The sequence below is a fragment of the Cydia splendana genome, chromosome 12, assembly GCF_910591565.1.
Source record: "Cydia splendana chromosome 12, ilCydSple1.2, whole genome shotgun sequence".
Classification (NCBI taxonomy): domain Eukaryota; kingdom Metazoa; phylum Arthropoda; class Insecta; order Lepidoptera; family Tortricidae; genus Cydia; species Cydia splendana.
The window spans coordinates 505172-518554 of NC_085971.1; the positions used below are offsets into that span (position 1 = coordinate 505172).

The 13383-nt window shown below is 36.3% G+C and overlaps 2 protein-coding genes across 2 annotated transcripts; one reads left to right on the top strand and one right to left on the bottom strand.

Annotated features, from left to right (window-relative positions):
- The first annotated feature begins 871 nt into the window (after positions 1-871).
- On the top strand, positions 872-3421 carry LOC134795749 (GEL complex subunit OPTI). Its single transcript, XM_063767686.1, has 4 exons — positions 872-1089; positions 1172-1275; positions 1494-1623; positions 1917-3421. Exons 1-4 carry the CDS (start codon positions 988-990, stop codon positions 1962-1964), a joined length of 384 nt encoding a protein of 127 aa, XP_063623756.1. The 5' UTR covers positions 872-987; the 3' UTR covers positions 1965-3421.
- Positions 3422-6153: 2732 nt separating this feature from the next.
- On the bottom strand, positions 6154-13209 carry LOC134795750 (tRNA N6-adenosine threonylcarbamoyltransferase). The gene is made up of 6 exons (XM_063767687.1): positions 13030-13209; positions 12462-12683; positions 11746-11896; positions 9636-9742; positions 9068-9234; positions 6154-6409 (listed from the first exon to the last, which is right to left on the bottom strand). Exons 1-6 carry the CDS (start codon positions 13142-13144, stop codon positions 6170-6172), a joined length of 1002 nt encoding a protein of 333 aa, XP_063623757.1. The 5' UTR covers positions 13145-13209; the 3' UTR covers positions 6154-6169.
- Positions 13210-13383: the final 174 nt, after the last annotated feature.

Consider the following 13383-nt stretch of genomic DNA (forward strand, 5'->3'; position numbering starts at 1 on the left):
AATTATAGTCACACTACTGTAGCTGGTCAAGCAAATCTTGTCAGTAGAAAAAGTTGCGAAATTCAAATTTTCTATGGAACGATAACCCTTCGCGCCTACATTTTTTAAATTTGCCGCCTTTTTCTACTGACAAGATTTGCTTGACCAAGTATATTTATAAAAATGCGTAACTGGAGAAACTATGTCTATAGTTCGTTTTTTAGGGTTCCGTACCCAAAAGGTAAAACGGGACCCTATTACTAAGACTTCGCTGTCCGTCTGTCTGTCACCAGGCTGTATCTCACGAACCGTGATAGCTAGACAGTTGAAATTTTCACAGATGATGTATTTCTGTTGCCGCTATAACAACAAATACTAAAAACAGAATAAAATAAAGATTTAAATGGGGCTCCCATACAACAAACGTGATTTTTGACCAAAGTTAAGCAACGTCGGGCGTGGTCAGTACTTGGATGGGTGACCGTTTTTTTTGCATTTTTTTCCGTTTTTTTTTTCATTATATATAGTACGGAACCCTTTGTGCGCGAGTCCGACTCGCACTTGCCCGGTTTTTTTTTAGCATTAGAAAGAACTTGAAAGAAGGTAAGCGATCTTAACATGTCTTTTAATTGAAAAACGCTTTTTAAAAATCAGTAACTAATACTTATGAAAGCAGAATAATATAAATGATCGTATTAGATTCATAATTGTTACATATTTGTCGTAACTTATTTTTAAAATGTGTTTTTCAATTAAAAGACACATCAAGATTGTTTACCTTATTTCTAATGCTAAAAAACGAACTATAGCGCAAGTACACGCCTTAACGTACGCAAACAGTTTGCACCGAGTGTATTAATTATTTTTTTCCCTGACAACTCTTACTACAAACTTGTCAAGTTGTTATGTCAATGTCACAGTGACGTGTAACATTTTACGAGCAATTATTGATTAGACTAATGAAGTGTATTTTAACTTAAAACGAGAGTATAACAGTCTGATAATACAATGTCCGCTAAAAACAAATCTTCTGACAGTGCCAACAAAGGGAAAGTAACAGAATCTGTTTGGAGGAAAGCTTTTGAAGCGAACGCGGAATGGCCCGATAAGGTTAGAATTCGGTCACGGGATTTGTACATTTGTGACAAAAAATAAGCTAACGATGTCCTATAATGTAAATGAAATGTTTTAGGAGGAGTTCCTCGACGTTATTTACTGGATGCGACAAGCCATCGGCATAATTTTGGGCTTGTGTTGGGGGTTGCTCCCCTTGAAAGGATTCCTGGGTTTATTGCTGTAAGTAATTACTCAGATAAATTTATTAGCGTGTATTTAATTGGTTTAATGATATCCTATTAATTAACTGTATAATTTATGCTACAATTCTTTTTTATAATTTATATATTTGTCTACAAACATTGATATCTTTTCAGTTCTAGGTAAGGTAACTTATCTTGAACTGAAAAGTTCTATGTTTGTTCTATTAACTTCTATGTTTGTTCTTATCTTTTCAGATTTGTGTTAGTGAATGCTGCAGTAATATATTTTTATGTGAGCAATTTTCAAAACATAGATGAAGAGGAGTATGGTGGTATGTGGGAAATCACCAAGGAAGGATTCATGACGTCTTTTGCTGGGTTTTTGGTGAGCTTCTAGTCATAATATTATTATTTTATAGGTGTTTTGTCCGAGTCAGTGCTTATTATCCTCTACTACTAATAAATTTCATTGGAAATTAAATAATTGGATCAGACATGCATTTTGTTGTTTCAAACTTTCAATTATATATTATATACCAGTATTGATTCAAATTACACTGTTTATTTTACTAGTTTCTTACTAGCAAAATCAGACTAGTTTCTGTGCTACATTATGAATATACAACAAAAATAGAATCATTTGTGGATTGTGTTTTAATACAGATTGTGTTTTTTCAGGTCACTTGGATAATCATGTACACAGGACTTCATGGAAGCAGTTTATGAGGTTCACATGTGTGAAGTACAGACAGACAAACAGACAATGTAGTCTAAGTACAAGTATCGTTAGTAGCTTGGGAAGACAATATGTTAGTCTACAATTGAGGATGTGTTGTAATGATAAAAATGTGCAAATTGCAAAAACTGTGTAATATATGCTATGAATTGTAAAAACAGTTATCATAAGTTGTTAGATACCTCAAATGATATCAACTGCTAGGTACTATGATAAGTGTGTAATAGAGCAATCTGGCTATTATCTAACATTTATTTCCTTACCCTTTTTCTGTGCTTTGTTTAAGAATGATATTATTTTTTAAAAAGATGTCAACGGACGCATGCAACTACAGACCCATATCCACGTTCATGCATTCTGACAAGGTTCATGATGACACGACGCACACTCCATAGTGTGTGTACGTCTATACATGGCATTTAAAGGGTTAAAAAGTACAGCAACAATTCAATGAGGTTTTTCATTTGGGTAATATTGTTTCTTCTGGGTAAAAACTAATTCTGGTGTAATTCAACTGTATATTATCCTGTGTTAGTTTGCATTATGAATGGTATAAAGATTGTATATTATGATACGGATTGATATGAAGTAATTCATATTTAAATTGATATTACTTAATTCTTGGTAAATTGCTAAACTAGTGTTGTCGAAATAAGCTTTCAAACTGTTTTAGAATTTAATGGGGATTCAAAATGGTTAATGTCAAGTGGAATATATTTTAAAATCCCATACTGTTTACATAAGTTTCTTGAGAATGTAGCAGATTTTAAAAATATTTCTACTTTTGATAAAGTAATAAGTAGATGCTGATTATACTAGGTTTCATGCCAAGTTCTATGTTAAGTATGGTGCTCCCATAGAGTATCACTGCCAAGTTGGTGCAAAGTTGCAAGCTTTTTATCCTAAACAGTCTCTTAATTTTGTTTTAATCTTTTTTGGTATTAAATTGATCCTAGCTTAAATGCATTAATTAAAAATATTTATTCTAGTTGTTACAGCTGAAATACATAATCAATGTAAATATAGACATACCATTTATTTTGCTGAATTGTCAAGTATTTTATCACAGAGTTTGCATTATTTATTTAAGGAGAATAATCATTGTTAAGTTTTTAATCGCATTTAAGGGATTTTGTGAACACAACGGATTGTTTAATTTCTACATAAAATTGGTTGAAATTTTTTTTTAACAAGAAGCTTTGGGGCCATAAAACCTTAATGCAGAGAATCTATTTCCATAATGTTTTTCAAAGTAGTAGTGTTCAATATTGCGTAATTTCTAACACCCATAATAATTTTAGCCACTTAGTCATAGATTAGTAGCAATGTGAACTTTAAATCGCAATAATGAATGTATTTCCTTGTTTCTATTATTATTAAGCGCGCGAGGTCCTGTGTTGCCAGTATGTTCCTAAGAACAAAGATGGTTGATTTAATAAAAGTTTTTATAACTTAACTCGTTTTCTTAATCCATGTTTTCAAACAAAAGTGTTAACAGAAATTTTCATAGAAAATGACATCACAATTGCAAATGCCATGCAGAGTTGGCTTAGTGTGACTCTATCCGAATTGAACAACCCTATTGTCAATAAAAAAAACAACGGGTTGCACCCCGGGAGTGCCGACACAAGTGAAAACTCAATGACTAGTCCAAAATGTCTGCAGCACTATGTATAATTGACCCATCCTCCTTTCTATTGAAAAACTAGTTCCGAAATTGCTGGTCAGTGAGCTTGTTTAAAATTCGAAATTCAAATTTGTAGCGTTAATTGTTTAAAATTCGAATAGAAATTGTAAAGTTACCTTGCGGACCTCGCATCTAAATAGGTCATGATATTTTGAGTTTTATTCACCAGTAACTTTTATTACTTCACTTCACTTTTAGTTCACTTTTATTAGCGATTTCATCAAGATGTAGCTTTATTGAATTATATTTGAGTACTATAAAGTTAGAATGTAACTGTGAGATCCTCGTATTTCAGCCCGTACAAGATTCTGAACATTGAGCTTTATTGCTTAATATAAAAGTCCAGTTTTAAATAATTGACCTGATTATGATACATTATGACTAAAGTTCTTTGGTGAATAAAAACGAAACAGCAGGCTCGGGCATACATTTTCGCCGCGCGTTACGCTGTCTCAAATTTATCATTTTTTCCCCACCTCAAAAAGTGCACAGCGCCGCTAATAGTAGTTTATGCAACTGGTACATAATGAGAGGTCTTAAAACACGAGTGTGGTTTTATGAAACGAGCGTCAGCGAGTTTCATAATAGGATCACACGAGTGTTTTAAGGCCTAATTATGTACAGTTGCATACACTACTTTATCTACACATATATCATTAGTACTCTAAGATGGGTTCAGAAACCGTAGGGAAATTACCTGCATTGCTACTAGTGCTTACTGTAAAATACCTATTAGACTATAGATATTAATATAATGCAAGTAAAAATAAATTAGACCAAATACAGAATCAAATTATTTATTGTAATAGTTGTAATTGACATTTACATTGGAACAATGGGTTATATTTAATGGTCCTGGTTGTATTGTAGTGGGAGGGTCTTGGTTTGAAGTTGAAGAGCTTGATGGCATGTTTATATTTATGATTTCTTTATTTTGAATCGAATTTAGTATCTAGTTTGACACGTTAACCTTATTTTTCATTGATTCGTCAATATACCCTTCGGCAACTGCAGTGGACCTCCAGCCCCCGTGGCGTTTCAAAGTTGTTATATCACCGCCTGCATCTACCAGCAAAGTGGCCGATGTCCTGCGGAAGCAGTGCCCTGTGTACATCTCAGGATCCGGAAGATTCAAATAATTTGCTATGGTTTTTCCCAAAGCTCCAAACTTATTGATGCCAATCTTTTGGTTAGTGCATTTCCCAGCTGAGTAATTTACAAAAAAATTGGACGTTGAGCATGTTTTCGGACGCAATTCCATGTATTTTTTACACAGGTCACAGAAACTTCCAGTTACTGTGAAAGTACGATCCGTTTTTGTTTTTGTATTACGGACAGTCACTAAAATGGTTTTATAAAAAATTTGGACATCACTAAACTGTAGATTATAAAGTTCTTGTCGACGGCAAGCACCCATAACTCCAAATATTAGTGCCACCTGAAACAATATCAAATTGTCATTAGATCTCAATGTGCTAAGATATAATTATGTATATTTATAGAAAACTTCGAATATACATGAACTTAAATTCTTTAAAATTCCATACAATACTTAAAACAAACTACGTAAGTTACCTTTGACTGCAGATATAATTGATCTGGTGCCTCATTTAAAAACTTATTTATTTCTTCGGGTGAAAAAGTTTTAGCTTTTTTCGCTTTATATCCTTCCGATTTCCGCTTAAGAAAAGTAGTCAATTTAAAATATTTGGAAATATCCACTTGGTGCTTGATGTTTAGCGTGCTTTTGACCATTGAATAAATGGTCCACAGGCTGGCAGAACTGAATTTCTTTGATAAATCTTCAAAGTACGCTAATAATACGTTCTCGGACATTGAAGTCGTGCGTTTGTCCACTCTCCAATCTAAAAAATCTTTGTACGCCTTCTCATATTTGGCTCTCGATTTTTCTGGCAACAAGTTATTTGCTGCAATCGTGGCTGCATTTACGATATCCGGCGGAGTGTTCATATCATTTTCGGAGTCACTACTACTCATATTTTCAACTAAAATGTAAAAAACAAACAACTTTTTCCAATTTTACTTTCGTAACAGCAAAAAATCTAACAAACAAATGACAATAGTAATGGCGGCAATTCGAATTTCGAATGTTTTTTTTTTTATTAATATAGACAAACGAATGAAGTCCCTATTCTCATATCACCCGAAATCAAATGTCGTGCGGTTTATATTAAAAAAACATACTGAATTGACGTTTCGTATCGATAACTGTTTTAATATCTATGGATACTACAATAGAGACCCACTTGAGTTTTGAGCGCTGTTCCAAATTCAAAACTCATAACCTTACAAAAATCTATAAGGTTATGTAAATTAAAGTACAGATTTTACCTACTACCACAGACAAGAAAGTTTCCATAGTAAAATTGGTTGTAATAATGCTGTTCATTTCCTACGGTTTTTGAACCCATTTTAGAGCACTAATGATATGAGCGTAGATAAAGAAGTTTTCACTTCAAAAATCAAAAATATTTTCAAATTAAATCTTTAATCCCTCCAAGTCACAAGCACATCATCAGTCCTAAACCTTTGCGTTATAGTGGCATCTTTGAGGTCCATACTGGCCCCTGATTGGTGCGCCAAGGCACCAGCATACGCTATCATGACTCCGTTGTCGATGCAGAAGCGTTCGTCGGTCGCGAACACCTCGGCGCCGCGCTCGGAGCACATGGTCCCCATCATCTGTTGGAGGCGCTCGTTGCAACCCACACCGCCCACTATTAGGACCTGAAAACAAGAAAAACGTTTAATAGTGTGCTCAGGCTATAAAAAGGTCAACTACGGCGTTCACTGAATAAGAGATTTCCTTTGGCAGAATTAATCTTTGTGTTCCTAAAATGTATATAAGAAGTGGAGCCACCCAGATTTTTGATGCAGGTGGGGGGTTTAAGTTTAGGTTCTATGTCAAGTTTAGTATCATTTTCAACTAAATCAAAGACGTAGACATAGATTTCATCTAAATCGGTTCAGCCGTTATTGATTCCCCATACAATCTTACACCTTCCTTTTCAATTTTAACAGATTTTTTTTAATAAAAACTATCCTAATGTTCTTCCCCGGGACTCAAAATATCTCTATACCAAATTTTATCAAAATCGGTTCAGCGGTTATTGAATCCCCATACAAATTTTCACCTCCCTTTTCACACCCTTAAGGGATGATTTTTGAGATTAAAAGTATGCTATGTTATTCTCTGGGACTCAAACTATCTCTGTACCAAATTTTAACTAAATTGGTTCAGCGGTTTAAGCGTGAAGTGGAATTTAAAAAAAGTATTTTTTTCATATTTTATGTGTTTGTACTTCAAAATGGTGTCATTTTGATATCATAAATGAATTCGGCATCCCCGATTTGTAAGAAAACGATACCAAAGTTGGCCTAGTAGCTTAAATGATATAGATATAAGGATCAAGTTGAGAGCCCCCCCCCAACCCTAAAAATTTACATCAAAAATCTCGGTGGCTCCACTTCTTGAATCCATCCTTGGGTCCTAAGGATCAATCCTGCCAAGGGAAATCTCTTGTTCACGCAACGCCGTGTTTTAGTCCAAGCACCTTCCGCTATAACCCTTTCCCAGGTAGGTAAGTAATTAAGTATAGTACATTTATCGACCACAAACGCGCCAATAGAATTTCAACTTTAGCATTCCGATTTAAGGTTCAAATTAGATTACACTTTCTGGAAACGAGACTTCATCAAAGCAGGATTAATTGGAATATATCGACGCTTATCATGAACAGTGGTACAACTAAAAATTAAATGCTATTGCATTTAATATTCTATCTTTTACAGGTAAGATTTAAAGTCGAATGGCATTTCATTTTGTTTTGTATCACTATTCATGATAGGCAACGATATGTATTTTGATTGGTGTCACCCTATTTCACAGACAGAAATTTCATTGAATGTCGTTTCTCAGAAATTATTTCATATATCATTTGGTTCATATACTTTCAGTTCCAATATTATTGTTTCATAGACTATTTATTTGGTTGAAACATATTTCTCAGAAATTCAGTTGAATGTATATTACTGTCAAACTTTTTAAATTTAGAAACTTATCAAACAGTAGAATTATGTTTCGTGTAAGTATTCTTGTTTCGTAGACACAGATTTCATAGATTGTTGTTCCATAGGAACTATTTAATATAATATTTAGTTCGAGTATTTTCTTTTCAAATATGTATTATTATTTTAGAACTTATGCACTTCATTTAAATTTATTGAAAAGAAACTCAATGCAAATAATTTTAATATTAGAACTGCGACCCCCGCAGAAACAAACTGTTGCCAGAAAAGTAGGTTAGGTTAGAACTGCGACCCCGAAGAAAAAAATTGTTGCCAGAAAAGTAGGTTAGGTTAGGTTAGAACTGCGACCCCTGCGGAAATAAACTGTTGCTAGAAAAGTAGGTTAGGTTAGATTAGAACTGCGACCCCCGCAGAAACAAACTGTTGACAGAAAAGTAGCTTAGTTTAGGTTAGAAATGCGACCACCGCAGAAACAAACCGCTGTTAGAAAAGTAGGTTATGTTAGGTTAGAACTGCGACCCCTGCGGAAACAAACTGTTGCCAGAAAAGTAGGTTAGGTTAGGTTAGAACTGCGACGCCCGCAGAGACAAACTGTTGCTAGAAAAGTAGGTTAGGTTAGGTTAGAGCTGCGACCCCTGCAGAAACAAACTGTTGCTAGAAAAGTAGGTTAGGTTAGAACAGCGACCCCTGCGGAAACAAACTTGCCAGAAAAGTAGGTTAGGTTAGGTAAGAACTGCGACCCCCGCAGAAACAAACTGTTGCTAGAAAAGTAGGTTAGGTTAGGTTAGAACTGCGATTACCGGAGAAAAAAATATCTATGATTTAATTTTTGACAAAGTAAGTATTGAGTTACTGAGCCTTTTATGAAATGAAAATATTAAGTTTAATAAAATGCGAAACAAAATTATATGAATATGGAGGCTTGGAAACAAGTTTTATATAAACTTAATATTATAAGGAATAATAATATATGACCTGAAATTTTATGACATGAATTTCGAAACATTAATTTTCTGAACTATAAAAAATCTACAAGTACAGCTTCTAAAATGTAAGTGCACTGGAAGTTGATCATTCTATGAAATGATAATATGAGAAACATTTTCTATGAAGCACAATTCTACGAAAATGTAGTATATGAAACAACGTCCAACCATTTTGATTTTTAAGGAAAACCTTGCAGACTGGTGCGGCCTGGTAAAGGGGTAATTAACTCTTTGAACACCACGCCTATCGTGCGCGGCACGTCATCGTGAACCTTATCGGAATGCACGAAGGTTGATATTGGGCTGTAGCGGCGCGCGTCAGTTGACGTCTTTAGCAGTCAAAGGGTAAAAATAAAAAAAAAATTAATACCTCATCAGAGCCACAATGTGCCATCGCGCGCTCGGTGATCTCGACCAGCATAGCGAAGACAGTCTCTTGAAGCGAGAAGCACAGGTCTTCAGGGGTGTACTCTTTTAGTAACTCGTCGATTTTGTCCTCCATGTACGACAGGATGCCGGAGAAGCTCACGTCCATGCCTGTGAAGGATCAAAGCTGCTAATGATGTTGACCATTTGAGTATTATAGATTGCCATAGAAGAGCTTGATTTTGGAATTTATTGAGCGGGATTACACAGTAACTGTTTAGACGACAACGGTTTACTCTGCTCGTTGCGCGACGAGGCGGGCGGCGCGCTCAGTGCACGAAGTGCAGCCGCCGCGAGCACTCGATCCTGAGAAAGGACCCCCGAAGGTCCCGAAACATGTCGCCTATAGCGACTAAAAATTCAAGGGAGTGAAACCGTTGTCGTCTAAGCAGTTTAAAAAATGTCTCACGAAAGTTTAATTTGGAATACAGTAGATACGGTTTATTCCCAGTAGCTACCACCAAGTTGTTATTGAGTGGTAATGGGTGTAAATACATAGATACCATAGGTACCTTTAACGGAGTATGGCAGATGGGCATACTTCTTCCCTTTCTTAGCAGCTTGCTCTATGTTGTAGCCAGGACTCGGGGCATTAGATAGCTTTAGGACTCTTGCAAACCTAAAAATTATAGCAATGTTATCAAATTATAAAGAAGCTGACTGTTTACATGCAAGATCATAAAGTAGCTGACTTTTTACGTGAGGTTATTCATTCATACAATTTTTTTACTGAAAATACTAATAAATAGTAAGGGTTTAAATACTTATAAATTTTGCAGTAAAATAAGTATGTATGATTGTGACGTGTTCCTTAAATACCTTCATGAGGTTTCATATTAGTCAATTTATCTGTAATTTCCAGGAGCATCTATGTTAAAAAAACTGTATAAAAATAATGAAAAAAATAAAATTTGTTTATTTCAGACCATACAGATCCATATTATTGTTAGCTAACCAGAAGAACTTACATCCTATGTTAGTACTTACATAAAACTTATAACTATTTACTATTTACTACCTTAACATATACATAGCGTGCAGAGAGGAACACGGGGCAAGATGGGTTATTTAGCCCTGCCTATCACCACCTCTACCCAGTATTTTGTGAGGCGGCAGTCCAGACGTTCGGACAACGTCCTCAGGAGGCTGTTATCACTGCTACGCACGCGCTTCAGCAGAGACGCTATTCTTTTACGCCTAATGGCGTAAAAGTCATCTACTCGCGCCTCTGCAAACATGCCAGAGGCACTACAGTGGTTCGGCAGTTTCAACAGCATCCTCAGGACGTTGTTGTACTGAACTCTCAGCGTATTATAGGCCCTCTGCGTAAATGTTGCCCACAGACTGCACGTGTAAAAAGTTTGACAATATGCCCTAAAGAGCGTTAACTTTACTTGTGTGTTACACCGTGCAAATCTGCGGGCAACCATATTGCCCCTTACCGCCATAGCCCTCCTCTCACGCTCCAAATCCAAATCGTCTTTCAGATCTCCGGTGAGCATATGCCCTAGATATCTGAAGCTGCCCACGACTTTTAGGGGTACTCCACCCAGCACGATCTTAGGCACAGTTAGCTCTGAGTTATACTTTGGAGCCTTAAAAATTAGTATTTCACTTTTGATTGAATTGTACCTAAGACCATGCTGATCAGCGTAACCCTCGCATATGGCAATCAACTTTTTTAACGCACCTACTGAGGGGCTCAGCAACGCCATGTCGTCCGCGTAACTTATATTGTTAAAACAAGTTTCCCAAATATAGCATCCGACACGCTCATTGCTGAGCCCCCCAATAAGCTCGTTAACATAAAGGTTAAACAAGGTTGGAGATGTTAACCCTCCCTGCCTAACCCCACATAGTAGTTTGTATTCGTCTGAATGCACCCCATCCCATCTCACCTGATTGACCTGATTGTTATACCAATATTTTAACAAAACTATGCATTCATTAGGTATTCCCGATTTGGCTAGTTTATCCCACAGTATGTGGTAAACAACCAGGTCAAAGGCCTTTGACAGGTCCAGGAAACACGCGTACACAGGCGTGTTTCTGTCCCTGTAGTACCTGACAGCTTGCTTAAGGCACAATATCGCCGCTTCAGTTGACAGCCTAGGCCTAAAACCGAATTGCGCGTCGTGCAACTTTATATGGCTCTGTAGTTGTGCATTAAGCAAGCTGTCAAGCACTTTAGCCATTATAGTAGCAAGTGAGATGGGTCGATAATTCGCAATATCAGAAAGGTCTCCCGTTCTGTTTTTCGCAAGCGGCACTACAACAGTGCGTGTGAGCTGGTCGGGAAGATACGCGTGCCTTATACAAAGCGTGAAAAACATTGCTAGAACGCGTGGCACGTGTACACCGGCATACCTGAGGTGCTCAATACTGAGACCATCATAGGTATAGGTATAGGGGGCTATTCATAAATTACGTCATAAAATTTCAAATTGGGGGAGGGGGGTCTGGACATCGGATGATGGTAGCATGACGTAGGGAGGAAAAGGGGTCATTCGAAGCATGATTTTTGGATGATTTTAAGGGGGGGGGGGGGGGGGGGGGGGTCAAAAATAGATGACGTAATTTATGGACAGGCCCTAGTTTGGTTAAAACCCCTCGCTTGCTTACCTATCTAAACAGTTGCCAACAGCAATGTCGATTGTTTCTCCAAAGATCCGGTACCGCTGGCGGGAGTAGGCGATGATCTGTGTGTTGCCACCGCTCACATATAATACTGTTGGGTTGTTTGCTTTGGTGATTAGGCGGCCCATCTCTATGTCTGAGTTATTATATAAGGATTAGTCATTGAAATTTCAGATAGACTATTTTTAATCATGGCATTATTTACAAATTGTACATTTCGAAATAATGCATGTTTTATGTTTATAAGTACCTAGTATAGTATTTGTACGCCACTATTGGCAGAGCATGGTGATACTATGAAACTATAATGTAAGACCAATCAGTACCTGTGTTTTCACAAGTCAAGAGTCTCTCTCTCTCTCTATGCTCAAATTGATTATTCTTGGGATTTATTAGAGAACAAGGATTTTTTTCATAACATATATTTTATTAATATGGATTGTGTTACATAATATTGTAAAATGAGATTTATATTGAATTCCTTCTCCACAGATGACTAATTACATATTTTTAAAGACATTTGCACCTGCTGTAGGTACTAATCCAACTAACAGTATAGTTTGGTGGACTAATTGTAGGTATCTAAAAGACTTAAACCCATATATTTATTCTACTTTTAAACACAATGAAATCTGTTAGTCAGATAATAAATAGTATAGGACACCATAATTTTACTTATTGTACTATGTTTAAAAGGATACGCCCAATGCAATGGTTAACTCCCAATATAGGTTTCTTCCACAGTAGAGCACAAGTCCTAGCAACAATTGCGCACACCATTAACGGAGCACCCATGCCCGGCCCCTTGGTGTAGCACACCACATCTATGTCTGCGGGGCTCAACCCTGACTGCTCGAAGGCCTCTTGGAGGACTTCATGGATGTTTTGTTGGTGATGCTCTGCTGTTTCTCTAGGTAGGAAACCTGCGGGCATAAGATAGACGCATTTACAGGGTGATAACAACATGATGGACTAAATGTCACTTTTTAACATAGTGGTGTTCTAGTGAGATAGAAAGGGATGGATGAAAGTTATCATGCGCCAGCTACTATATAAAAAATACTTACAAGTCTTACAACCACCTTACAACTATCTAAAGTAACCTGTTGACAGTAAAGAGGTTACTTGAAATAATTAAGAAAGATCGACTTATTCACAATGATTTTAGATTATAGGCACAGGTGTAAAAGTTCAAAGATGGCTATTAAACATAGGAATATTAACATAATAAGTTTGAAGTGTACAAAATAATGTAAACAAAACTCTAACCTTCACCGGGTGGTGTGATGTAGGTTCTGCGACAGTTGGCAAGTATTTCCCCATCTTTCACTATGCCAATGCCAAGCTTGTTGGCACTGCCTTCGAAACCTATGGCTATAACCATTCCGATAACTAAATATTTATTAAAATTTCGCTAATAACTGAAATGGTCGCTCGTGGTGTTTACCATCACACATAAAGTGTCAATGTCAAAACTGACGTTTCGTATACTGTGGTATAGGTTTGTACAAACTGCGTATTTAAAATTGTCTTAAACAGATTTACTTTTTTATATGTATATTTACCAAACTTAGATAAATAAGGTACAATTTGTTATTTACAATTAATTAATAATCAACAAAA

What these genes read in the sequence shown, in the direction of transcription:
- LOC134795749 (XM_063767686.1), top strand. Translation starts at nt 988, where the DNA reads ATGTCCGCTAAAAACAAATCTTCTGACAGTGCCAACAAAGGGAAAGTA. An exon ending in ACGCGGAATGGCCCGATAAG is followed by an intron (nt 1,090 to 1,171) that starts GTTAGAATTCGG and finishes GAAATGTTTTAG; the next exon opens with GAGGAGTTCCTCGACGTTAT. An exon ending in GGATTCCTGGGTTTATTGCT is followed by an intron (nt 1,276 to 1,493) that starts GTAAGTAATTAC and finishes TTATCTTTTCAG; the next exon opens with ATTTGTGTTAGTGAATGCTG.
- LOC134795750 (XM_063767687.1), bottom strand. Translation starts at nt 13,144, where the DNA reads ATGGTTATAGCCATAGGTTTCGAAGGCAGTGCCAACAAGCTTGGCATT. An exon ending in TCTGCCATACTCCGTTAAAG is followed by an intron (nt 9,235 to 9,635) that starts GTACCTATGGTA and finishes GATCCTTCACAG; the next exon opens with GCATGGACGTGAGCTTCTCC. An exon ending in CACATTGTGGCTCTGATGAG is followed by an intron (nt 6,410 to 9,067) that starts GTATTAATTTTT and finishes TCTTGTTTTCAG; the next exon opens with GTCCTAATAGTGGGCGGTGT.